Source organism: Rhamphochromis longiceps, linkage group LG17 (assembly GCF_057381845.1).
Source record: "Rhamphochromis longiceps isolate RC_006_pf linkage group LG17, R_longiceps_female_GT1.1, whole genome shotgun sequence".
NCBI classification, from domain to species: Eukaryota; Metazoa; Chordata; class Actinopteri; order Cichliformes; family Cichlidae; genus Rhamphochromis; species Rhamphochromis longiceps.
Window position 1 is genome coordinate 7,253,658 of NC_140573.1, and position 27,522 is coordinate 7,281,179.

A 27,522-nucleotide genomic window follows, 5' to 3' on the forward strand; every position below is an offset into this window, starting at 1 on the left:
TTTTTCCTTATAAAAACCGTTTCTTCCCGCAGTAAATATAAACAACGATAGTATTCAGGAAGAAAACCTGCATATATTATACTGAACATAAAGTTGTTTGCAAAACTTGTGCATAATTTTTACAAATGTACAACTTCTATTCGCATTTCAAGTTATGAAAACAATTCCTTAAACATGTTTGTGGCTTTTACAGTAAAAATGACAAGTATTTTCTACTCGGATTTTGAATTTTTTTTGTCTGAATTTAGATCTATTGTGCAAATATAGTATAAATGAAAAATTAACTCAAATTTCAGATATTTGAGGTTGTGCCAAAAAAAAAAAAAAAAAGAAGAAGATTTTTTTAAAGGTGAAATATAGAGGTAAAATCAAAAGTAGTCAAAAACGGCCAATTATACTCTGGACCCCAGAGGGTTACTAAATACATTTACATGTCTTGGTGACTGCAGCTGGAACCTTGGCAAAAAGTGTATGTGTGTGTGTGTGGAATGCTAGCTACCAGCATTCATAATATAATAGTTACAATAGCAACAGTAACCAGGGGGGTGGGGCTTAAATGACAGAACAAAGACAGGCTACCATGATGTCACATGCCAGGCCACCATGATGTCACATGCCAGGCCACCATGATGTCACATGCCAGGCCATAAAAATCTATAAATAGGGGTGCCTCGACACACAGTTGTAGAATTCCCTTGCAGGTGATTTTAAGCTAGCGATTGAATTAGGTTGTCAGATAAAAGCGCTTATAACCTTCTCCCAAAGGAGAGTACTCTTCCTCCACCCAAACCTAAAATGTATATTTCTAAATACAGGGAAGCAATTGTATTAGAAAATAAATATAAAAATGAACACAGGACCATGGTGCCAAGAACAGTTAAGGCCCCATCTCATCGCGAAATGTGCCCACAGAGGCCAGAAGGCGAAAAACCTGAACACACATCCAGGAAAAAACCAGAACACACAGGCATGAAGAAAGTCATGGCTCAACCTGCTTGTGTGGATACACGCAAAGGGGACAAGCAGCTCCTTGAGAAATCTGGACTTGTCCCCTTTTATTTACAGAAAAACGATTACGGAATCGTTCCAGGCTACCTGCGTAGAAGAAAGGCAGAGAAAGAAAAGGCTAAGCAGGACAATGATGCCTGGTTAACAAAACAACAGGAAACAGTTAAACCACTGGCCGAACAGGAGAAACAAAACATTCTCCAGGGCCTAAAGAGGAGGTTTAATGAGCTAAACTTTGAATATCAATCCCTCCCTTTTACTATCTCCCCTTCACAGCACAAAAAATACAATTACAAAATGTTTCTTGAAGAGGCAATGAGTCAAGTTGAAAAAGACATTGCCCTTTTTGAGGAACATAAATACATTTACGTAGGCAGGGAAGATGCATCTGACGAACAACAGTTACAGCGGACTCCACTGCCACCCATTAGACCGAAAAACACAAAGTTGACACCCGCTCCTCAAGTCACACAACCAACGAAAAAGGAAACTTTCTCGACCGACAACCTACCACCTTTTCGTAGGATGTGTGTTCCACCTATATCCAGAAGTGGAAAGCAACCTATTCCCACCCAACTAGGTATAATTCCACGACCTAGTCCTGTCCCTCTGCCACCTATTTGTAAAAAAGCTGAATCTACACCCCGACCACCTGTAAGACCTCCAATGAAACGAGGTGTAACACCCATCCTTCCACCCATTTCCACCAAAAAGCTGTAGTGCTGTACCGTTAGAGTAGTTTTTTAACTACCTTACCCCCAACCGGTCTTGACAGAAGCCGCACCATCTGAGCCTGGTTCTGTCGAAGGTTTCTTCTTTTTAAGACAAAGGAGTTTTTCCTTCCCACCGTCGCCCAGTGCTTGCTCAGATGGGATCATTTGATTGTTGGGGTTTTCTTAAACATAAATTGGCCTATTGAAAAAATGTAGTGTTTCTTACTACATTTTATTTTCAATAGACCAATTTATGTTCAAAAAAAAAATTACAGCAGAAAAGAAAGCATGGGAGACATCTGATGCATTTCATTGCTTTTTAAAAAATAATTTATAATTTATCTGGAACAAATAAAAGAAAGTAAAACTAATCTTTTGTGGATTCTTTTCTTCAATAAGTAGTAGAATAGGCAGTTCTTTATACATAAAGCGTAGTGTTTTGTTAAAAAATAAAGTGGCACAGCGGCACTGTGGTAAAGGCCTGTGTTTTTACCATCAGCGTGACAGCACCGTGCCGCCTTTGCAGTTTTAAGGCCCAGGGAAACAAGCCTGCCAGCGCTCTGTAGCGGCTGTGACCGCTGCCGATAAGGAAAGGCTGCTCTTCATAGAGGACTCAAGCTCGGGGAAACCTTTTCTGGTCGACTCTGGCTCCCAGAAGAGCCTCTGGAACTCTTGTGTCGTCTTTACAATGGTATATTATTTAATCTAAAAAAAAAACAAAATTAAAAAAAATTGGAGATTTCCCGTATCACATAACATGTGCAGGTACACTGGTACAGCACATGTGAGCGAAATTCTTATGTGTGTGCAACAGAGGTGTGCAAAATACAATAACATAAGAACAAGCAAAATATACGAATGGGTAAATCTGAGAATTATAAGAATAAATATATGTAAAAATATAAGAGTGTATGTTAGGGCTGTTCGATATAACGATATATATCAAATGACGATATAAAAATGTCTATCGTTTCCTATTACGCTATCTTTTGTTTCGTGATGTCGTAAAATAAACTGTTTACAGCAGTATTTTTCATCGTTTTGACGGTCACCTTAGTGGCTATATTAATTTCTTAAAGTTCTCTCTTTCTCTTATATTTAATATAACCACACTATGGGCGGGCAAGTGCCTGTTTTTACGTGTTTTCGTTAGCAACAATGACGGTAAAACCATCGCGTGGTTCCGCTGTACGCTTGTTTGTTTTCCACGTAAACCTTTCACAATAAAGCTCAAGATCCTGTTGAGACTTTTCAAAACAAACTGAATCACATGAGAGAGTATGCAGAGTTTACAGATGAGAAGCAAACAAAGAGCCGTCAGACTCAAACTATATGTATACACCTGCCCGCCTTCGTAAACAACTAAATGCTATGTTGCCCTATCATTTTTTGATTGGTCCACATGGTATATTTTTTCACCAATAGGAAAGGCTGGGGGAGTTGGGAGGGGGACTGAGTGCTTTCTAGTGTTTTTCCTTATAAAAACCGTTTCTTCCCGCAGTAAATATAAACAACGATAGTATTCAGGAAGAAAACCTGCATATATTATACTGAACATAAAGTTGTTTGCAAAACTTGTGCATAATTTTTACAAATGTACAACTTCTATTCGCATTTCAAGTTATGAAAACAATTCCTTAAACATGTTTGTGGCTTTTACAGTAAAAATGACAAGTATTTTCTACTCGGATTTTAAATTTTTTTTTGTCTGAATTTAGATCTATTGTGCAAATATAGTATAAATGAAAAATTAACTCAAATTTCAGATATTTGAGGTTGTGCCAAAAAAAAAAAAAAGAAGAAGATTTTTTTAAAGGTGAAATATAGAGGTAAAATCAAAAGTAGTCAAAAACGGCCAATTATACTCTGGACCCCAGAGGGTTACTAAATACATTTACATGTCTTGGTGACTGCAGCTGGAACCTTGGCAAAAAGTGTATGTGTGTGTGTGGAATGCTAGCTACCAGCATTCATAATATAATAGTTACAATAGCAACAGTAACCAGGGGGGTGGGGCTTAAATGACAGAACAAAGACAGACTACCATGATGTCACATGCCAGGCCACCATGATGTCACATGCCAGGCCACCATGATGTCACATGCCAGGCCATAAAAATCTATAAATAGGGGTGCCTCGACACACAGTTGTAGAATTCCCTTGCAGGTGATTTTAAGCTAGCGATTGAATTGTGTTTTCAGATGAAAGCGCTTATAACCTTCTCCCAAAGTAGAGTACTCTTCCTCCACCCAAACCTAAAATGTATATTTCTAAATACAGGGAAGCAATTGTATTAGAAAATAAATATAAAAATGAACACAGGACCATGGTGCCAAGAACAGTTAAGGCCCCATCTCATCGCGAAATGTGCCCACAGAGGCCAGAAGGCGAAAAACCTGAACACACATTCAGGAAAAAACCAGAACACACAGGCATGAAGAAAGTCATGGCTCAACCTGCTTGTGTGGATACACGCAAAGGGGACAAGCAGCTCCTTGAGAAATCTGGACTTGTCCCCTTTTATTTACAGAAAAACGATTACGGAATCGTTCCAGGCTACCTGCGTAGAAGAAAGGCAGAGAAAGAAAAGGCTAAGCAGGACAATGATGCCTGGTTAACAAAACAACAGGAAACAGTTAAACCACTGGCCGAACAGGAGAAACAAAACATTCTCCAGGGCCTAAAGAGGAGGTTTAATGAGCTAAACTTTGAATATCAATCCCTCCCTTTTACTATCTCCCCTTCACAGCACAAAAAATACAATTACAAAATGTTTCTTGAAGAGGCAATGAGTCAAGTTGAAAAAGACATTGCCCTTTTTGAGGAACATAAATACATTTACGTAGGCAGGGAAGATGCATCTGACGAACAACAGTTACAGCGGACTCCACTGCCACCCATTAGACCGAAAAACACAAAGTTGACACCCGCTCCTCAAGTCACACAACCAACGAAAAAGGAAACTTTCTCGACCGACAACCTACCACCTTTTCGTAGGATGTGTGTTCCACCTATATCCAGAAGTGGAAAGCAACCTATTCCCACCCAACTAGGTATAATTCCACGACCTAGTCCTGTCCCTCTGCCACCTATTTGTAAAAAAGCTGAATCTACACCCCGACCACCTGTAAGACCTCCAATGAAACGAGGTGTAACACCCATCCTTCCACCCATTTCCACCAAAAAGCTGTAGTGCTGTACCGTTAGAGTAGTTTTTTAACTACCTTACCCCCAACCGGTCTTGACAGAAGCCGCACCATCTGAGCCTGGTTCTGTCGAAGGTTTCTTCTTTTTAAGACAAAGGAGTTTTTCCTTCCCACCGTCGCCCAGTGCTTGCTCAGATGGGATCATTTGATTGTTGGGGTTTTCTTAAACATAAATTGGCCTATTGAAAAAATGTAGTGTTTCTTACTACATTTTATTTTCAATAGACCAATTTATGTTCAAAAAAAAAATTACAGCAGAAAAGAAAGCATGGGAGACATCTGATGCATTTCATTGCTTTTTAAAAAATAATTTATAATTTATCTGGAACAAATAAAAGAAAGTAAAACTAATCTTTTGTGGATTCTTTTCTTCAATAAGTAGTAGAATAGGCAGTTCTTTATACATAAAGCGTAGTGTTTTGTTAAAAAATAAAGTGGCACAGCGGCACTGTGGTAAAGGCCTGTGTTTTTACCATCAGCGTGACAGCACCGTGCCGCCTTTGCAGTTTTAAGGCCCAGGGAAACAAGCCTGCCAGCGCTCTGTAGCGGCTGTGACCGCTGCCGATAAGGAAAGGCTGCTCTTCATAGAGGACTCAAGCTCGGGGAAACCTTTTCTGGTCGACTCTGGCTCCCAGAAGAGCCTCTGGAACTCTTGTGTCGTCTTTACAATGGTATATTATTTAATCTAAAAAAAAACAAAATTAAAAAAAATTGGAGATTTCCCGTATCACATAACATGTGCAGGTACACTGGTACAGCACATGTGAGCGAAATTCTTATGTGTGTGCAACAGAGGTGTGCAAAATACAATAACATAAGAACAAGCAAAATATACGAATGGGTAAATCTGAGAATTATAAGAATAAATATATGTAAAAATATAAGAGTGTATGTTAGGGCTGTTCGATATAACGATATATATCAAATGACGATATAAAAATGTCTATCGTTTCCTATTACGCTATCGTTTGTTTCGCGATGTCGTAAAATAAACTGTTTACAGCAGTATTTTTCATCGTTTTGACGGTCACCTTAGTGGCTATATTAATTTCTTAAAGTTCTCTCTTTCTCTTATATTTAATATAACCACACTATGGGCGGGCAAGTGCCTGTTTTTACGTGTTTTCGTTAGCAACAATGACGGTAAAACCATCGCGTGGTTCCGCTGTACGCTTGTTTGTTTTCCACGTAAACCTTTCACAATAAAGCTCAAGATCCTGTTGAGACTTTTCAAAACAAACTGAATCACATGAGAGAGTATGCAGAGTTTACAGATGAGAAGCAAACAAAGAGCCGTCAGACTCAAACTATATGTATACACCTGCCCGCCTTCGTAAACAACTAAATGCTATGTTGCCCTATCATTTTTTGATTGGTCCACATGGTATATTTTTTCACCAATAGGAAAGGCTGGGGGAGTTGGGAGGGGGACTGAGTGCTTTCTAGTGTTTTTCCTTATAAAAACCGTTTCTTCCCGCAGTAAATATAAACAACGATAGTATTCAGGAAGAAAACCTGCATATATTATACTGAACATAAAGTTGTTTGCAAAACTTGTGCATAATTTTTACAAATGTACAACTTCTATTCGCATTTCAAGTTATGAAAACAATTCCTTAAACATGTTTGTGGCTTTTACAGTAAAAATGACAAGTATTTTCTACTCGGATTTTAAATTTTTTTTTGTCTGAATTTAGATCTATTGTGCAAATATAGTATAAATGAAAAATTAACTCAAATTTCAGATATTTGAGGTTGTGCCAAAAAAAAAAAAAAGAAGAAGATTTTTTTAAAGGTGAAATATAGAGGTAAAATCAAAAGTAGTCAAAAACGGCCAATTATACTCTGGACCCCAGAGGGTTACTAAATACATTTACATGTCTTGGTGACTGCAGCTGGAACCTTGGCAAAAAGTGTATGTGTGTGTGTGGAATGCTAGCTACCAGCATTCATAATATAATAGTTACAATAGCAACAGTAACCAGGGGGGTGGGGCTTAAATGACAGAACAAAGACAGACTACCATGATGTCACATGCCAGGCCACCATGATGTCACATGCCAGGCCACCATGATGTCACATGCCAGGCCATAAAAATCTATAAATAGGGGTGCCTCGACACACAGTTGTAGAATTCCCTTGCAGGTGATTTTAAGCTAGCGATTGAATTGTGTTTTCAGATGAAAGCGCTTATAACCTTCTCCCAAAGTAGAGTACTCTTCCTCCACCCAAACCTAAAATGTATATTTCTAAATACAGGGAAGCAATTGTATTAGAAAATAAATATAAAAATGAACACAGGACCATGGTGCCAAGAACAGTTAAGGCCCCATCTCATCGCGAAATGTGCCCACAGAGGCCAGAAGGCGAAAAACCTGAACACACATTCAGGAAAAAACCAGAACACACAGGCATGAAGAAAGTCATGGCTCAACCTGCTTGTGTGGATACACGCAAAGGGGACAAGCAGCTCCTTGAGAAATCTGGACTTGTCCCCTTTTATTTACAGAAAAACGATTACGGAATCGTTCCAGGCTACCTGCGTAGAAGAAAGGCAGAGAAAGAAAAGGCTAAGCAGGACAATGATGCCTGGTTAACAAAACAACAGGAAACAGTTAAACCACTGGCCGAACAGGAGAAACAAAACATTCTCCAGGGCCTAAAGAGGAGGTTTAATGAGCTAAACTTTGAATATCAATCCCTCCCTTTTACTATCTCCCCTTCACAGCACAAAAAATACAATTACAAAATGTTTCTCGAAGAGGCAATGAGTCAAGTTGAAAAAGACATTGCCCTTTTTGAGGAACATAAATACATTTACGTAGGCAGGGAAGATGCATCTGACGAACAACAGTTACAGCGGACTCCACTGCCACCCATTAGCCCGAAAAACACAAAGTTGACACCCGCTCCTCAAGTCACACAACCAACGAAAAAGGAAACTTTCTCGACCGACAACCTACCACCTTTTCGTAGGATGTGTGTTCCACCTATATCCAGAAGTGGAAAGCAACCGATTCCCACCCAATCAGTTATAATTCCACGACCTAGTCCTGTCCCTCTGCCACCTATTTGTAAAAAAGCTGAATCTACACCCCGACCACCTGTAAGACCTCCAATGAAACGAGGTGTAACACCCATCCTTCCACCCATTTCCACCAAAAAGCTGTAGTGCTGTACCGTTAGAGTAGTTTTTTAACTACCTAACCCCCAACCGGTCATGACAGAAGCCGCACCATCTGAGCCTGGTTCTGTCGAAGGTTTCTTCTTTTTAAGAAAAAGGAGTTTTTCCTTCCCACCGTCGCCCAGTGCTTGCTCAGATGGGATCATTTGATTGTTGGGGTTTTCTTAAACATAAATTGGCCTATTGAAAAAATGTAGTGTTTCTTACTACATTTTATTTTCAATAGACCAATTTATGTTCAAAAAAAAAAATTACAGCAGAAAAGAAAGCATGGGAGACATCTGATGCATTTCATTGCTTTTTAAAAAATAATTTAGAATTAATCTGGAACAAATAAAAGAAAGTAAAAATAATCTTTTGTGGATTCTTTTCTTCAATAAGTAGTAGAATAGGCAGTTCTTTATACATAAAGCGTAGAGTTTTGTTAAAAAATAAAGTGGCACAGCGGCACTGTGGTAAAGGCCTGTGTTTTTACCATCAGCGTGACAGCACCGTGCCGCCTTTGCAGTTTTAAGGCCCAGGGAAACAAGCCTGCCAGCGCTCTGTAGCGGCTGTGACCGCTGCCGATAAGGAAAGGCTGCTCTTCATAGAGGACTCAAGCTCGGGGAAACGTTTTCTGGTCGACTCTGGCTCCCAGAAGAGCCTCTGGAACTCTTGTGTCGTCTTTACAATGGTATATTATTTAATCTAAAAAAAATTTTAAAAATTTAAAAAATTGGAGATTTCCCGTATCACATAACATGTGCAGGTACACTGGTACAGCACATGTGAGCGAAATTCTTATGTGTGTGCAACAGAGGTGTGCAAAATACAATAAGAGGAGGAAGAGGAGAAGTCTATCTTATGGCCAACCTCTGATTGTATCTTGGTCACATTACCCAGCAAAACCCAGTATGCAGGTTCACCTGTAACAGTCCTTGTGCCACAGATCAACACTGTTGCTTCTACATTAAACAGAAGAGCAGTGACGTGGGTGCAGGTCTCCGTGACTCCGGCCTTACAGCTGGAGTGGGCGGCTTCAACCTTCCCTGTGATGCTCACAGTGACCCATGGCTGCAATGCTGGTTCATTCAGTCTTTGAGAGTGCAGGACCTGAAACACACACACAAAGTTCTTGTCTTTAAATGAACTATGAGCCAAGGCTGACATAAATGTTTTATCTACTTAATCATTAATGTAACAGTGTTTAGAAAGTTAGCACATACATGTAATTTTTCATTTCTTTATGTGTCCATCTATAGAACGCTGCATGTTATATTCTAAATCTGCCTGTTCTGTCAGAAACCTGCCTGCAGAAAATGAACCTAAAGGATGTAATCACTTTCAAGATGGAGAAAGCATAAAGTGACAATTATGAATCACTTAATATGATAAGGAGATTCTGCAGGTCATTAATCAATGTATAAAATTAAAATAAAATGCATTTTTAGTGACACAAGATACAAATATGGAAGCAAGATGTATAATCGCTCAGTTTGGGGAAATTGTGGGTAGCCTGCAAGAGCCTCAACTTCTCCATACCCACAATGTGCAACAAATGGGCACAGCTGATCTTCAACAGTGGAACATCGGCCAGTTACTTCCAACTTTAACGCAGCTTGTAGTCTTGGAGAGCAGCACACCAAAACTGCATGCACAACTTCTGCTAACAGTGGAAACGGATTAAGAAATCCATGCAAACAGATTCATAAACCGAAAGAATATTATTTTACAGGATTAATGATCATATCAGCCGCTGGCTGATCACAAACCCTGAGGGTGTATCCACAGTATTTCTGATTTCGCGCCATTACCCCGATTCATAGCGGAAGCCGGTTTTTTACTTCCGCTTGCGCTGTTGTTGACGGTTGCGGGGTTACACCTTCACTGTTGATAAAGATTTCTCTCACTGCAGTTTGTTTTACCTGGAGTAAATGGCAACACATCGAAGGTGGATACACAGTAAAGATGTTTTAAAAAGCAGCGAGGACAGTTCAGTTGCAGTGCCTCACCCGTCACTTCTCACGGAGTGGGTAGATGACATGAAACTATGGCCCGATGTTAGCTACATCGACATTATTAATTACCTTGTATTTTCCGAAGGCGTTGATGGCGAGGAATTACGTAATTACAAGAGCACCGAGGCGTATAATTACCTGCACAGCAACAAAATTGATAAAGTACTGCTCAACAAACAAGGCGACTTTATTTTTCTTAAAGCAGCTGTAGAGCCGAGCCAGAGTATTAATCAAGCGAAACACTTAGCATGGGCAATGCTAAGAGAAAGTGGAGTAGTGGAGACAGTCGGCTGTTCCTGTATCGCCGGATTAGGGAGATCATGTAGCCATGCGGCTGCTATTCTGTGGAAGGTATATCACTTATCTGGATATCACAATGTTTAAATCACTGAAACAGAAACACTGGACTGGTCAAAGGCTGTGATTAAGGAGTCACGCTACTGCCATCTAGCCAAGTATTACGTGGAGCACTGTTTACATGTGAAAGCCACTCGTTAACTTTGTGTGGGCTGTATGCTGTACAATCACATGAAGATAAAATATAAAAAAAATAAAAGACTGAACATTAAGGTCAAATTTACAAGACAAGAAAAACTATAGTTATAAGAAGTGACACAGAGTAGTATAATACATGTTTGTTTATATATATGTATATTTGTACACACACACTACTTTGAAAAAAATTAGACTGTGGATGTATATTTCTGCATCAAAAAGTAACTGACTATTAATATGAAATGGATAATATGGGTGACTTTGCCAGTGTTTATATCTGTTTTGGATATGATTCAGGTGTATTGACCCAGGGTCATATCTATAACATGCAGGACACCAACCGTGTACTGCTTTTGTTAGTGTAAACTTCCTCGTTATGTTAAATTTTGAGTATTGACAGTGAGAAAAAACTATTAATGTTTGTTACAGGTGCAGAATGCTGCGATCAGTGGAAAGACAGGGCTTGCGTGTACAGACGAGCAGCGCAGGTGGAATGCAGGGACAGCAAAGAACCTTGAACCTAAACGTCTAAGCCAGATAAACTTCAGACATCACAGGGCAGAGCAGCAGTACGATGTGAACTCCCGGACTGCAGTGACACAATCTCTCCCTAACACACCATATCACCTTACACATCAAGACTTTATTGACAGTGTTAGCAAAGCACCAGTGAAGCCACTTTTCCTCCTCAAGAACACATTAATTGGAAAGTGTTACAATGCCTCGCCATCTGCAGGTCCTCACCGCAACAGTAAAGTTGATGAGCAATTTTTTCAGCCACACCAAGCACACAGTTACAAACTAAGCTGTAATCCATGCAGGGCATTCTACCAGGCATACATTCAAGTTTCTGAAGAGCAAGCAGAACAATTACAAGAAGAAACAAAAGAGCAAAGTGCATCTGATTTGTGGCACAACTGCAGGAAAATCAGACTTACAGCAAGCTCTGCTAAAAAAGTTCCAGTACGTGCCACCACAAAAAATGACAAATTTTTATCTGAGCACATGTACCCTTCCTTTCGTGGGAATTATGAAACAAACTATGGTAAAGAAAATGAAGTTAAAGCTTGTCATCAGCTGAAAGAACAGGGTATGAACATCCTTCACATGGGTAGTGTTATCAGCATCCAGGAGCCATGGCTCTCTGCGAGTCCTGACGGGGTCATTGACTCAGATGTGCTTCTAGAAATAAAATGTCCTGTGCAGACTTATCCTTCACTCACGGAGCAGCTTACCCAGAAATGCAGCGATATCAAACTGGTAGATGGAGAACTGCAGCTGCAGAAAACTGGCAGCAGAGGCTATTACATGCAAGTGCAACTTACAATGTTTTGCACAGGGCTCAAGACTGCCACACTTGTGATCTGGACACCTACTGAGCATGTTTCATTTACAGTGCAATATGATGAAGCATTTGTAAAGGAACAAGTAAAACGCTTGAGAGGGTTTTACTTCTCATATTTCTTACCTCGACTTGTAGAGGAGTATGCAGCAGGACGGTTTCAGTTAAATGAGAGATACTTGAAGATAATGGGCAAGCTTTAATACATGTTACAACTATAAATGGGACAGTCAGACACCAACATGTCTGCAGAGTTTGGTCTCTGTCTTGTGAATGAAAGGAGACATTCAATATGAAATCTGTTAAATATTTCAATACAACTAAAATGTACGTAGTTGTAACATATGGTGGGAAATGAATGACAAACTGACAACATTAAATGTTGTGAATAGTTCTGTATTTCTGTAATCTTCCAACACAAAAAAATGTCAAGAATGCACAACTAATTATTGTAGATTTGAGAAAAACATTTTTTTTTCATTTAAGAAATTTATCACATTGTGGTTGAATAAAAAAGTAATAATTGTTCAATTGATTGATTGCAATTGTTTTATATATACACATACATACATACATACATACGCACACACACACACTGTATCACATAACCTTTCATCTAGAACACAAGATAAAAAAGTGAGACCTGGAATTATTTACTCTCTACATGTATGTACATCAAATTTTAAAATAATTACATTACACTACGCAACTTTATGTCCTGAGTAACCATCTTAATATCCCCGAGTCCACAATTGTTCATAACATACACAATTATTGTGTATCACGAATGAGATCCTCTCTTAAGTTCACTAGAGCAGCACATATTCTCAGTATCTTGTCTACTTTAGGAGCCATGCTTATAGGAACAATTTGTGAAAGTATTTTGTAGACTTTCAAGCGTCTGATTGCTCTTTCAACATGGATTCTTACATTTGCAATCCGACGTGTGTATGTTACCTGTTCCTCAGTTAGCTGTCTACGTTTTTTTGTGAAAGCGGGTATTACTAATCTAACTTTTCTCTCAAAGAGTAAGTCTTTAATTGTAAAACCTCTATCTGCCATGACTTCATCACCAGGTTTTAGGTATGTTAATATTCCAGAGTCCATTGTGATAAATTTGTCACTACATCGGCCGCCATATGCCGCAGACACAAACATGATTAGTCCACATGGTGCAACAGCAACCAAATATTTGACTGTGTTGTGTGAATAATAATGGCTGTATGATTCCCCTCTTGAGCCCAGATTTCTGGGTTTCTGTAAAAGGGTCTCACTGCAGTCTATAATGCATGTACTATTTGGAAAGTTCTTCTTGAAGGCTTCAGGCATAGTTGCTTGAATAGTTTCTTTTGGCAGCCATGGAATTAATGGTCGGAGAACTTCCTCCAGCTTGTCTAACCAGTGTGAGATGATCTTGCTGGCCATGCTTTGTGATATATGAAACTGGCGGCTTAGGTCACCTATTACACGGTTACTCTTTAATTTCATAAGTGTCATGAGGACTTGATCTCGGACAGGCATGGTAAATTCATTGTTGTCATATCCTTCCAGTGTCGACACAAGTGTGTTAAATGTTTCTAAGGCTATCCCAGTGTACAGCAAAGCGTCTGCATCATTTTGAAGAATGAAATATGCAACTTCATCACACTGAGTCATCTTATCCTGCACATCTTTTCTGCGAGACCTGTTGCAGTATTGATGGTCTTGTTGCGAAGGATCCTCCCACTGTGTGTGGACTGAGTGCAGATGTGGCTCAGGGGGTTGTGTGGAGATGCTGGCCTGGTCTAATTCCACTGAACGTAACACTGTGGAGTCTGAATAAGACAAAAATATGATCAGATGTACAGTCTGTCATGGCAGCCTACGTACGCTCTTACAGAAACCTGTGGATACGAGAAGCAGAAGAAGCAGAGGGAATATCCCGTTTAAGTTTAGATAGTATTTGTAAAGATATTGACCATATCCTTTTCTGAAAGTGTGGATATAATGGATGGGGTAAGGTACTGACATGCTACAACTTTATAGTTGTTAAATTCTGGCTACAAGTATACATACCCATCTTGTACATGTTTTTTTTTAGTTTTTTTTTAATTATTATTATTATTGTTATTATTATTATTATTATTATTATCCTACCCAATTATGTGTTTCTTTTAATCAGAGTATGCTGTTTTAATGACTTTACAATATCATTTACATTGTGTTCCTTACATTTTCCCTAATTGTATGTTATATTAATCCTATATTTCCATCCATCCATCTTCATCCGCTTTATCCGAGGCCGGGTCGCGGGGGCAGCAGCCTAAGCAAAGAGGCCCAGACCTCCCTCTCCCCAGCCACCTCCTCCAGCTTATCCGGGGGAATACCAAGGCGTTCCCAGGCCAGCCGAGAGATATAATCTCTCCAGCGTGTCCTGGGTCTGCCCCGGGGCCTCCTCCCGGTGGGACATGCCTGGAACACCTCACCCAGGAGGCGCCCAGGGGGCATCCTTGTCAGATGCCCGAACCACCTCAGCTGGCTCCTTTCGATGTGGAGCAGCAGCTGCTCTACTCTGAGCCCCTCCCGGATGGCCGAACTTCTCACCCTATCTGTAAGGGAGAGGCCAGCCACCCTTTGGAGGAAGCTAATTTCTGCCGCTTGTATCCGCGATCTCGTTCTTTCGGTCACTACCCACAGCTCGTGGCCATAGGTGAGGGTAGGGACGTAGATCGACCGGTAAATTGAGAGCTTCGCTTTTACACTCAGCTCCCTCTTCACCACGACGGACCGGTGCAGCGTCCGCATTACTGCAGCTGCAGCCCCAATCCGTCTGTCGATCTCCGGCTCCCTTCTCCCATCACTCGCGAACAAGACCCCGAGATACTTGAACTCCTCCACTTGGGGCAGGAACTCATCCCCGACTCATCCTATATTTCCGTTTTTATATTTCTAATGTTTGCCTTGTTTTCTTCACTGTCTAGTCTGCCTCTGTCTTGCCTGTATGGATGCATTTACACCGAAATGTCCCCAACAAAGGATGTTTTAATTCACCACTATTCCAGTGAAACACGAGTCTCCCATCTTCCTGCTACCAGTCTGGAGTTTTTGTTCACCAAAGCACACACCAACTTCATACTGACGGACAGATCACTGCCCTTTTGCCGCCTTGTCTGACCGTGTTTTGTGGCTGTGGTTCACTTCACCTCACTCTTCCCCATTCTTGTCATTAAATCAGGCTGTTCTGCAACCATGGCAGCCATTCACTCTATGGCTTTATTCATGGTGTATTTTACCCCTTCACCAAAGGCCGTTCTCGTTTCCAACATTATATTTGCAGTGTTCGTCTATCTATCAATATCTGCGGAGTATTTTTTTTAACGAGTATCCTATTTTCTAAAGCACAGCATGTAAAGGGTAGCTCGGTTAGCAGGATGCTAGCATGTAGCGCTTAGTGAGACACGCCTCAGACGAGTTGAGCAAAGACCCCGTCTGTGTACTTTATACGTGAGCAACGGATTTAAATAAAATTAAGGTTTCAAAAGACAAACTTGAAGATAAAAAAATATATATACTCACCGGAGAGCCGCCAGGGTTTGCCGCTGCCATCTTGGCGCTCCTAAATTCAAAACTGCCTCTGCAGTCAGGCAGGGGAGGCGTGGAAATTGTCTTTGAGTTAGTCAAACGTTTTCCTTAGTTCGAGTAGATGATAAAAAAAAATAATAATAAATGGGATTTTAAGTCGGACTAGGCGTTCTGTAATGATCTCTATTTAGGAGAAAAACTTAATCACTCACCTTTAAACAGCTCTCTTTTAGGAGACACACTGCTGGCTAACGGTGTCATGTGATCAAACAGCGTAATTTAATTGGCTGAGAGCCACTCGACTCGATCTGGTGCTGATTGCTCTGGCTTGGGTCATTAAAGTTCATCACTTTTGCAGTTGAATTTTTGCAGGTGAATTTTTGCAGGTGAATTTTTTTCAGGTGAATTTTTGCAGGTGAATTTTTTGCAGGTGAATTTTTTTCAGGTGAATTTTTGCAGGTGAATTTTTTGCAGGTGAATTTTTTGCAGGTGAATTTTTGCAGGTGAATTTTTGCAGGTGAATATTTTTGCAGGGAAATTTGGAGGATAAAAATTCAGTGTCATAAATTCAATGTCTAAAAATACTTGAATTCTGATGATACTATATTTCTTCCATACCGCAGTATGTCATGGAAATTTGGACGACGAAATATCACATAGGGTTGCTCAGCGTTGCCGAAGAGGACCGGGAGAAAATGCAAGCTTGACAAACGGGACTGTAGTTTTTCCATCATCTATTAGTGTTTGTTTTCCACGCTACGCTATTTGGAAAGGTTATTGATATGCTGCGGCCTGCATCCGCGCCGCTGGAGTTCACGCACATCGTCCCCACGTATGTACAAACAACCTCACGTCGCTAGTGTTAATAGTGTGGATAGTGTACGTGAGTGCAGTGTAAACGGAGAAAAAAGGGAAGAAGATAACTAGCACAACAGCTAACCTTGGACTGTGGCTAATGAGCTAATCAAGAAGCCATCGGTAGTCTCGGAGCTAAAGACTCTGGACTACCCCTGACAATGCCACCCAAGAAAAACTCAGCCTTGGAGGAGGCGGAAGATATCAAAAGATCACTGGACTTCCTATCACAGGATGTAAATGACATTAAAATTAAACAAGACAAAATACTTAACCTAGTGCAGGAAGTGACAGAGTTGCGTGTACGCCTTGCTGAGCGGGACAAAAAAATAACAGCGCTAGAGAAGAAAGTCGAGGATTTGGAGCAATACTCAAGGATAAACGATGTTATTGTGACTGGGATTAAGATCAAACCCCGCTCTTATGCTCATGCTGTGACCTCCGGTAACAATGAAGAAACCGGCTTACGGGAGGAGAATTCGATGGAGCAACAGGTGGTGTCTTTTTTTGCGTCTAAAAAGATACACTTGGATGTAAATACCATTGATGCCTGTCATCCTCTTCCCACGAAGAACAACATGCCAGCGGTGTTCCTGAGGTTTGTCAGCAGAAAAAACAAAGTTGCACTAATGAAGCAAGGGAAAAAGCTAAAAGGTACTAACGTCTATCTGAATGATCATTTGATTAAAAGAAATGCGGACATTGCTAAAAAAGCCAGAATCATGAGGAAGCAGGACAAGATACAGAATACTTGGGTCATGAACTGTAAGGTATACATCAAACTGAAAGGAACGCCTGAGGAAGCTAAAGTGGTGATTATCAGAGATATAGAGGAATTGAATAAATATGAATGAATACTACTGAGGGTCTGCACAATCTGTGTCAGTTAAGGGAGCGTAAACTCATACAATGACATCTAAATACTCCTTAAAACGGAAAAAAGATGAACTAGAAACACATGAACGGAGTTTAAATCTTGAGGATTTGGAACTGAAGCATTTCAAATATACTGATCATAATGCTTTAGATCAAGAAGATCATCTAGACCCTGACAACCATTTCCTATTAGCTAACCCAAATGACTGTAAATATTATTCTGAAAAAGAATATAATTCCTCAATTAAAACTGATAAGAAATTCTCAAACATTCACTTTAACAGTAGAAGTTTGTATGCAAATTTCAGTTCAATCGAGGAATATTTACAACAATTTCAAGACCCATTTAGTATTATAGCAGTATCAGAAACATGGATTAAAGAAGAAAAAGGTGTTGATTTTGAATTAAAGGATTATAATCTGAACTATGTTAATAGAACAAACAAAGCAGGAGGAGGTGTTGCTATATATGTCCATAGGAAATTTAAATTTCGAATATTGGAAAGTATGACATTGACAATAAATGACTTATTTGAATGCTTAACCATAGAAATTATCAATGAAAAAGTGAAAAACATTATTGTTAGTTGTCTTTATAGATCACCTGGTTCGAGTCTAGAAGTATTCACTGGATTGGATTGAAAAAATATTTTCAGTTGCAAGTAATAAAATATTATTCATCTGTGGAGATTTCAACATCGATTTGATAAATCCAAACAATCACAAGATCACCGAGAATTATATTAATAGGATGATTGGTATGAGTTTATATCCCACAATTTTAAGACCAAGTCGTATAACATCTCATAGTGCTACCCTTATTGATAACATCTTTACAAATAACTTAGAGTTAATAATTGCTAGCGGATTAATGGTATGTGATATAACTTATCACCTGCCAATATTTGTAGTGTATGACGTTAAGAGTGTATGTGAGAAAGTACCTCAGAAATATATCTACAAACGAGTAAGAACAGAAAATGCAATTAACCTCTTTTATCAGGACTTGATGACTCAGGATTGGAATGCAGTGTATGCCGGAGATGATGTGGATGGTGCTTTTGAAATATTTTTGGATATCTTCAACTCTCTGTATGATAAAAACTGCCCAGTCGGGCAAATCAGTATCAACAATAAATTTATTAAATGCCCGTGGCTAACAAAAGGATTACACAAGGCCTGTAAGAAGAAAAATTCTTTATATAGACAATTCACTAAGCTAAGAACTGAAGAAGCAGAGTATAGATATAAAAAATATAAAAATAAACTAACGGAAATATTAAGAACTAGTAAGAAATTATACTATACTAAATTAATACATAAAAATAAAAACAACACTAAAGAGATATGGGGAATACTTAACACTATTATTAAAGGTAACACAAAAAAGGGCTCATATCCAGATTATTTCACTAATAATAACAGTGACAATTACAATTTAAATGAGATGGTGGAGTGTTTTAACAGCTTTTTTGTAAATGTGGGACCGGAGCTGACTACAACAATTCCAAAATGTAATAGCAGTGAAATGTCATTGATAGAAACAAATTCAAAATTCAAATTCAAAGACTATGTTCTTGTCGGGAGTTACAGAATTAGATATTTTAGATGTAGTTAACAACTGTAAGAACAAGACATCTACTGATTGTTTTGGTATAGATATGACATTAGTCAAACGAATCATACATAGCATTGTTAGACCTCTAGCTTATATATGCAATTTATCATTTCAAACGGGAAATGCCCAAAGAAAATGAAAATAGCTAAAGTTATACCCATATATAAAAATGGAAACAAACACATCCTCACTAACTATCGACCAGTGTCCCTGCTCCCTCAGTTTTCTAAAATATTAGAAAAACTTTATAATAATAGATTAGGTAAATTTATTGACAAACATAAATTAATTAATTAATGTCAGTACGGATTTAGGATAGGAAGGTCAACTTCAATGGCTATCATTGATGCAATAGAAGAGATAACCAACAGTTTGGATAGAAAAAAACATGCAGCAGGGATATTTATTGACTTGAAGAAAGCATTTGATATGATTAACCATAGTAGATTACTTAAAAAATTAGACAGATATGGTATTAGGGGAGTGACTTTGAAATGGATCCAAAGTTACTTGACTGAGAGACAGCAGTATGTGAAGATGGGCGAGTTTGAATCGGGGTATTTGGGCATTAGCTGTGGAGTGCTACAAGTAGGGCTGGGCCATATTATACCGTTCACGGTAATACCGGTATAATGTTAGGCAACGATAGGAAAATGAAATATCGCGATAGAATGGGAGTAAAACGCGCATGCGCAGTGCCTTTGTTTTCATACGCACATGGCCGATTGTTGAGTGAAACAGATGAACCAGAATTGGTTTGTAAAAATGGTGCAACTTCAGTGATGTGGAACTGGTTTGGTGTTTGTCCGTCAGATACACAACAAAGCACTTTTTTTTTGCAGAACATGCAAGCGGCCGTCGTTATTGTCGTATTTGTCGGACTAAGATGCTCTTAAATCTGGGAGTAATCTGGGTCCTAAACTCCGTCTTTTTCAGGTCAAACAACACTGCAGCATTACTGAGAGTTAAAAACTGTCTAAATTCTTTCATCTTTAATAAAACGATCAGCATTGCTGCTTTACCAGGTGTAACTATGAAGTTTAACTTCCAGGCATCCATGAAAACAAAATTTATTACATTTAACGGAGTTAGACGTTAGCAGGAAGCTAGCGGAAGTTAGCTCGCTAGTTTCGCTAGTTACCTAAGCATGATATTGCATGTTCTGACTGAGAGATTTCTGAAAAAAAAATCAAACGTACAGCTCTGCTATCACTTCCAACATAAATGAAGACAGGAAACTAAACAGCAGTGACGTTTGTAGGGTTACTGAAGTTGGGCTAGCTGGTATAAAATGATGTGCTACGTGATCGCTAGCGACACAACTATGTTAGCATAACATAAACAGTGAAGCTGGAGGACGATCACTAACACTTTTCCACTTATAAAAGTTAACGTGAAGGTTCCTCATGGTTAGAGACAAATGCAATCGCATGGCAGGATGCTGTAAACGGACCAAACTTCAGTCAGGAGAACAACTGAGATAATTCATCCACAATACAAGGTTAGTCATTAATATACTGCAACAACATGGGAATAGAGCAGCTGCCAGAGAATTCAACATTAATGAATCAATGGTACAGAAGAGGAGGAAGCAAGAAGAATGAGTTTAATAAAGTTTGATTTATCTGACTGCTTTGTTTCGCTTAATGTGCCTTATAATCCCGTGCACCTTATGGTCCGAAAAATACGTACTGCACACTGCAGTTTAATGTTGCAAAGCACCTCTTTTTAACTTCAGTGGACATGGTTATGCTCAGGATATGTCAGCCCATTTCTACTGGAAATGCCTTTTGGTTAAACTTTCAGCAAGGAATTTGCATTTGCACTGTTACATTTTTATAAAGCTTTAATGTACATAAAAACCAGCTTCTTGTTTAAGTGAAAATAAATGGAAGGTTGTCTTTTTGCGCTAGTAATGTTGTAGAGTTGTATTTTGTCTCACATCAATTATATCGTCAGTTATATCGTTATCGCAAATTTTCAAGTATATATCGTGATAAATATTTTTGGCCATATCGCCCTGCTCTAGCCACAAGGATCAATTCTGGGACCAACTCTATTTAACCTTTATATAAATGACATATTTAATGTATTAAAGTTATTAAAACTAGTCATATTTGCTGACGACACCAATATTTTTTATTCTAACGACGATCATAGTGACCTAGTACTTAACATTAACAATGAATTAAGGAAACTAAAAATATGGATGGATGTTAACAAATTATCTATAAATTTGAGCAAAACCAAGGTAATGTTCTTTGGGAATTACAATGTAAATGTAGATATTGCAATAAAATTAGATGGTGTAGACATAGATGTAGTATCAGAAATAAAATTCTTGGGAGTAACGATTGATAGCAAATTATGCTGGAAATCACACATTAGACATATACAAAATAAAGTGTCTAAAAGTATCTCAATCATAAACAGAGCCAAGTTCTTCTTAAACTACCATGCATTGTTTTTGTTATACTGTGTACTAGTCCTACCATACTTGACTTATTGCGTAGAGGTGTGGGGCAATAATTATAAAAGTTCTCTGCACCATCTGGTCACACTACAAAAATGTGCTATAAGAGTAATGTATAAGGTAGGATATCATAGTCACACTAATATATTGTTTTGGCAGTCAAAACTATTAAAATTAACTGAGTTAGTTGAATACACGACTGCTCAACTTCTATATAAGGCAAATAAGGGTATACTGCCAGAAAATATCCAAAAGCTCTTTACACATAAAGAAGGAGGTTACAATTTGAGGGGATGTAGTAACTTTAAAAGGCAGAGAGTTAGAACTACCAGGAAAAGTTTGTGTGTGGAGTGAAACTTTGGAACAGATTGGATGTCGAGCTCAAACAATGTCCAAATATTCATCTGTTTAAATTGAGGTACAAAAAATGTATATTCTCAAGGTACAAAGAGGAATCGAGGGTGTGATTTTCCTTGTTTATATATAGAATGTTAACAACAAATTTTTTTCATAATTCGTACAGTTCAAAGTGTTCAACAGCAGCATAAAAAAATATTTATTTATTTTTTAACGTAGGTCAGTTTGTTTCATTTAAATTGACCGTTAATCAACTAGCTGGTGTCAAACAAATTTGGAGATTTTAAGGCTATTAGCCTTCAAAAGAAGCTACGGCACTCTTTCGTTAATCGCCTCTTTATTCATGATGTCTGAAGATGTTCATCTTCCAGAAAGTGCCTTCAATCTCCTTCCAGTGGAAGACAAAAAGAAGGAAAAAGCTCCCAGATACAGTGGGGAAAAAAAGTATTTAGTCAGCCACTGATTGTGCAAGTTCCCCCACTTAAAATGACGACAGAGGTCAGTAATTTGCACCAGAGGTACACTTCAACTGTGAGAGACAGAATGTGGAAAAAAAATCCATAAATTCACATGGTAGGATTTGTAAAGAATTTATTCGTAAATTAGGGTGGCAAATAAGTATTTGGTCACCTCAAACATGGAAAATCTCTGGCTCTCACAGACCTGTAACGTCTTCTGTAAGACGCTTTTCTGTCCCCCACTCGTTACCTGTATGAATGGCACCTGTTTGAACTCATCATCTGTATAAAAGACACCTGTCCACAGCCTCAAACAGTCAGACTCCAAACTCCGCCATGGCCAAGACCAAAGAGCTCTCGAAGGACACCAGGAAAAGTATTGTAGACCTGCACCAGACTGGGAAGAGTGAATCTACAATAGGCAAGCAGCTTGGTGTGAAAAAATCAACTGTGGGAGCAATCATCAGAAAATGGAAGACATACAAGACCACTGATAATCTCCCTCGATCTGGGGCTCCACGCAAGATCTCGTCCCGTGGGGTCAAAATGATCATGAGAACGGTGAGCAAAGATCCCAGAACCACACGGGGGGACCTGGTGAATGACCTGCAGAGAGCTGGGACCAAAGTAACAAAGGTCACCATCAGTAACACACTACAACGGCAGGGAATCAAATCCCGCAGTGCCAGACGTGTTCCGCTGCTGAAGCCAGTGCATGTCCACGCCCGTCTGAAGTTTGCCAGAGAGCACATGGATGATACAGCAGAGGATTGGGAGAATGTCATGTGGTCAGATGAAACCAAAGTAGAACTTTTTGGTATAAACTCAACTCGTCGTGTTTGGAGGAAGAAGAATACTGCGTTGCATCCCAAGAACACCATACCTACTGTGAAGCATGGGGGTGGAAACATCATGCTATGGGGCTGTTTTTCTGCCAAGGGGACAGGACGACTGATCCGTGTTAAGGACAGAATGAATGGGGCCATGTATCGTGAGATTTTGAGCCAAAACCTCCTTCCATCAGTGAGAACTTTGAAGATGAAACGAGGCTGGGTCTTCCAACATGACAATGATCCAAAACACACCGCCCGGGCAACAAAGGAGTGGCTCCGTAAGAAGCATTTGAAAGTCCTGGAGTGGCCTAGCCAGTCTCCAGACCTCAACCCCATAGAAAATCTGTGGCGGGAGTTGAAAGTCCGTGTTGCTCGGCGACAGCCCCAAAACATCACTGCTCTCGAGAAGATCTGCATGGAGGAATGGGCCAAAATACCAGCTACTGTGTGTGCAAACCTGGTAAAGACCTATAGTAAACGTTTGACCTCTGTTATTGCCAACAAAGGTTATGTTACAAAGTATTGAGTTGTATTTTTGTTATTGACCAAATACTTATTTTCCACCCTGATTTACGAATAAATTCTTTACAAATCCTACAATGTGAATTCATGGATTTTTTTTTTCACATTCTGTCTCTCACAGTTGAAGTGTACCTCTGGTGCAAATTACTGACCTCTGTCATCATTTTAAGTGGGGGAACTTGCACAATCGGTGGCTGACTAAATACTTTTTTGCCCCACTGTATATATCAAAATTCAGGCCTGCAGTTATGTTGGAGAGAAAACTGGTGAAGGAGCCGATAAGGACGATGGGACCTGCCAGATTGGAGTTGCCATCTCCAGAGAATTTCCTCAAGAAGCATTCGAAAGAGCCCAAACTGCCTGAACAGACACAGAGCTCCAAAGATGTTCATAAAACCTGCTCTTTCACTGAGAGGAAACCTCCAGTCCCCAGAAGGAATGACAAACCACTGATGGGAATTCACACCAAGAGGGACTTTTTAAAGGAAACACCTGAACTGGTGCCAATGAAACCACAGCCTGCATGCGTAGACACCAGCAAGGGGCACAAACAGGTGCTGGAAAACTCAGGGCTTGTCCCAAAGTTCATCACACGAAAGGACTTTGGTAGAGTACCAGCGTACCTCCAGCAGCGCAGCGAAGCAGAGAGGAGGGCTCGAGAGGAGTATGAAAACTTTGTAAAAGCAGAGCGGGAGCAGAGGGCCATGAAACACATAACAGAGGAGGAGAGACAAGCCATCCTGAAGCGCCTGAAGGAGACCTGGGATAAGCTGCATCACGAGTACCAGGCCCTTCCCCTCATCATCGACACTATGTCACAGAGGGCCACCAAGGACTGCCTCGAAAGGCAAATGAAGCAGCTGGAGGACGACATCAACTTATTCGAGAGGTTCAAAATCATCTACATACCTAAAGATGATTAAACTCAGCAGAGATGAGATGCAGTGTAGTGAATGTTGTTATTTGCCCCATTCACGAGGAAAATAAACTGGTTGATTTACTGTAAAAAAACAAGAAAAAAACAACAACAAATAGCTATATAAACAATTATCTTATAGAGTTGAAATGGACACTGTTGATATTGTCTTACGCTGTTGTTATCGCTGCTATCTCAATTATTAGGAAACAGTAGACCAGAATTAATTCTTAAAAGTAAAATTAATGAAGTTACTACTATATAATGGAAGCAAACTTCATTGATATTTTTATAGCCAAAATATAAATAATAAATGGAGAGGATGTATTGATGGTGATGACTGTGATACTCAACGGTGGTAACAAAGACTGTATTATTGATGCTAAATATTTGCACTACTGTATGTTGTAATTATGACAATGTCAATTTTATAATTGTAATTGTATGTCATAAATATTTAAATGTACTGTGTAGCTATAAAATTTAAAACTCAGATAAGATTGTAGGGGTGGGAGTTAAAAAGCTTGTCTTCATTCCACTCCTTTTCGAGCTAAACTTGTTTTTTTTTGTGTGTGTATAATTAAGTGTGCCTATGCAAAAAGGCACACTTATTACTATTGCTCGGATTTATTAAGTGTGCCTATGCCAAAAGGCACACTTCTTATTCTTTCTCGGATTTATTATTCTTCTTCTTATTATTATTATTTTCCTTTTTCCGCCTGAAATTTTGGAGCGTAACTCATCCCACAGTTTTGACACAATGAATTGGATTGGACTTGTTTGAGGGTAGGAAATTTGTCTATCGCACAGATTTCTTCAGATTTCAAACTGTGGAAATGAACCACTTTTTTCTCTCGTCATAACTTTTTGTTGGATTTCCACAGAGACCTGAAGATTTCCATGACTGTTCACCAAAGCCTGCTGTCTCTTACGGTGAAAGAATGATATCGATACTCCAAATAGATTTACGGTGTGTTCACACCGAACGCGATGGACGCGAATAAAACGCCCCAAACGCCCCTAATTTGACGCGTGTACATTCGCGTCTCAACGCGTGTCCAAGAAAAATCCATCGCGAGTCAAAATATCATATTTTGACGCGCGTGAACCGGAAATGTGGGAGGAATGTGGGAGGGAGTTGTGCCAGACCGGCAAGATGGCAGCTGTCGAGCTAGCGCTTGAAGAGAGAGTCTCCCTTCTCTATGTACTGTGGAGAGCAGAGCAGCAGCGTAAAAGACGTCCTCGCCGTACCTGGGTCCATCAGGTCCTCCAGAGGCATGAGCAGTTTGGTGAGTTTCACCACTTGCTCCAGGAGCTGCGCCTGGATGACGGCCGATTCCAGCGCTATCACCGTCGGCCAGTTTGAGGACCTGCTTTCCCTCGTCGGTCCCAGCATCGCCCGCCTAGACACCAACTACAGACGCTCAATCCCACCTGCAGAGCGCCTGTCCGTCTGCCTGAGGTTAGTAAAAGTGTTTAATACGGTAGTCCTTTATTGATATCTGTGCTAATATGCTAATCCATCCAGTTATACACTGCTAACATGGATGTGCTATGCTAACAGTGAATGCTGTCGATGTTTACTGAAAGCAAACTGTGGTACAGAGACGACTCTTTATAATATTTCTAGCGATACTCAGAAGGTCTCATCAAGCCCCGATTTAATTCGATTTATGCTGTTATCAGTGTTTGCGATGATAGCATGGCTGTGGTGTCCTATCAATGTATGCGCTCGGTGTTTGCTGATATCAAACTGTAGCATTAGCACCACTGAGTTAACCTTTGTAGTGATACTCACTCCTTTTTATTTAGACCTGGTTTAATTCTGGGATAGTTGAATATTTGTATATAATCCCTGCAGCTGTCAGACTCTATAGCAGGGGTCACAGCCTTTATTAAAACAGAGTTAGATCAAACTGAACAGTTTGGTTCATCTTTAGTTACATGGTTCTATCTTGATAAGCTGTCTTATCACAGATTAATTTTTCAAAAATATTAATGATTTAAGCAAGGAAAGGGCTACATGTCAACACACAACTCTTTATTTCTATTAATGTCTTACTTCATTCCTACCTGATTGACATGTTTAGGAATTATGAGTGATTGGCTCACTGTAGTGGCAAAAGTTGCTACCAATCAAATTATGATATGTTAAAGTTAAAACAAAACACAACTGTTTTAGATATGATCTAATATACATTTTGTAATTATCCTTATAATTACAAAATGTTTTATGTAAGATTTAAGTTTTGTGATTTAAATCTGACATCACAAAAGTATTTTGGAATTTGAATAATGTATTTTGTAACTGCAGTACACATAATACTGATTTTGAACAATTTTGTCCAGGTTCCTTGTCACCGGGGACTCCTTCACGACCAAGCATTCAGTTACGGAGTCGGTGTGTCCACGGTGAGCCAGATCACCCCCCAGGCAGCGACGTCCATCTGGGACTGTCTAGTGGACGACTTCATGGCTGTGCCTTCAACTGGAGACTGGCGGTCCATCACAGAGGGATTCCAGGAGCGCTGGAACTTTCCTCTGTGCTGTGCAGCTCTGGATGGGAAGCACATCCAGACAAAGGCACCCCATATATCATATAGGAGACACACACATTGATATACACTAAATATTTATTTCATTTCTTTTTTGTGGTGCCCAAATTTATGCACCTGCTTGATTTTGTTTAAACAATTATTGCACACTTTTTGTAAATCCAGTAAACTTCTTTTCACTTCTCAAATATCACTGTGTCTCTCCTGTATGATATTTAACTGACATTTTTTATTGTAACAACTAAGGATTTATACAGGAAAATAATGTCTATTAACAAGGTTGCCCAAACCTTTGCATCCCACTGTATTAGTATATTTTGTCATTAGTATAATATGAAATAAATTCTACATGTGTCAAGTCGTGTGCCAACATTTGCTGTGTAGTAGAACTGAGACATTAGTCATTATAAAAATTTATTTGAAATAATATTAAAAGTCTCAAACAGAAAAACATTAAACATAAATATATAAAATATAAGAATTTACAGAGAGACAGGAATAAAAAGGACCAGCTGCTCTCCAGAGCAGGAACAAGGCTGAGGAGGAAATGCTC

At 39.4% G+C, this 27,522-nt stretch overlaps 4 protein-coding genes and 1 long non-coding RNA gene across 5 annotated transcripts; 4 read left to right on the forward strand and 1 right to left on the reverse strand.

Annotated features, from left to right (window-relative positions):
* Window positions 1-7,166: 7,166 nt before the first annotated feature.
* LOC146649220 (uncharacterized) lies at window positions 7,167-8,099 on the forward strand. Its single transcript, XM_085387480.1, has one exon. The coding sequence runs from the start codon at window positions 7,167-7,169 to the stop codon at window positions 8,097-8,099; it is 933 nt and encodes a 310-aa protein (XP_085243606.1).
* Window positions 8,100-10,009: 1,910 nt separating this feature from the next.
* On the forward strand, window positions 10,010-12,476 carry LOC146649221 (uncharacterized). The gene is made up of 2 exons (XM_085387238.1): window positions 10,010-10,459; window positions 11,033-12,476. Exons 1-2 carry the CDS (start codon window positions 10,025-10,027, stop codon window positions 12,146-12,148), a joined length of 1,551 nt encoding a protein of 516 aa, XP_085243364.1. The 5' UTR covers window positions 10,010-10,024; the 3' UTR covers window positions 12,149-12,476.
* A 981-nt stretch (window positions 12,477-13,457) lies between these two features.
* Window positions 13,458-16,118, reverse strand: LOC146649222 (uncharacterized). The gene is made up of 3 exons (XR_014908257.1): window positions 15,719-16,118; window positions 15,501-15,613; window positions 13,458-13,759 (listed from the first exon to the last, which is right to left on the reverse strand). It is a non-coding gene; the product is annotated as an uncharacterized LOC146649222 (long non-coding RNA).
* A 7,583-nt stretch (window positions 16,119-23,701) lies between these two features.
* LOC146649223 (enkurin-like) lies at window positions 23,702-24,452 on the forward strand. The gene has a single exon (XM_085386916.1). The coding sequence runs from the start codon at window positions 23,747-23,749 to the stop codon at window positions 24,419-24,421; it is 675 nt and encodes a 224-aa protein (XP_085243042.1). The 5' UTR covers window positions 23,702-23,746; the 3' UTR covers window positions 24,422-24,452.
* Window positions 24,453-25,541: 1,089 nt separating this feature from the next.
* LOC146649224 (uncharacterized) lies at window positions 25,542-27,272 on the forward strand. Its single transcript, XM_085386729.1, has 2 exons — window positions 25,542-25,876; window positions 26,764-27,272. The coding sequence occupies exons 1-2, from the start codon at window positions 25,617-25,619 to the stop codon at window positions 26,828-26,830; spliced, it is 327 nt and encodes a 108-aa protein (XP_085242855.1). The 5' UTR covers window positions 25,542-25,616; the 3' UTR covers window positions 26,831-27,272.
* Window positions 27,273-27,522: the final 250 nt, after the last annotated feature.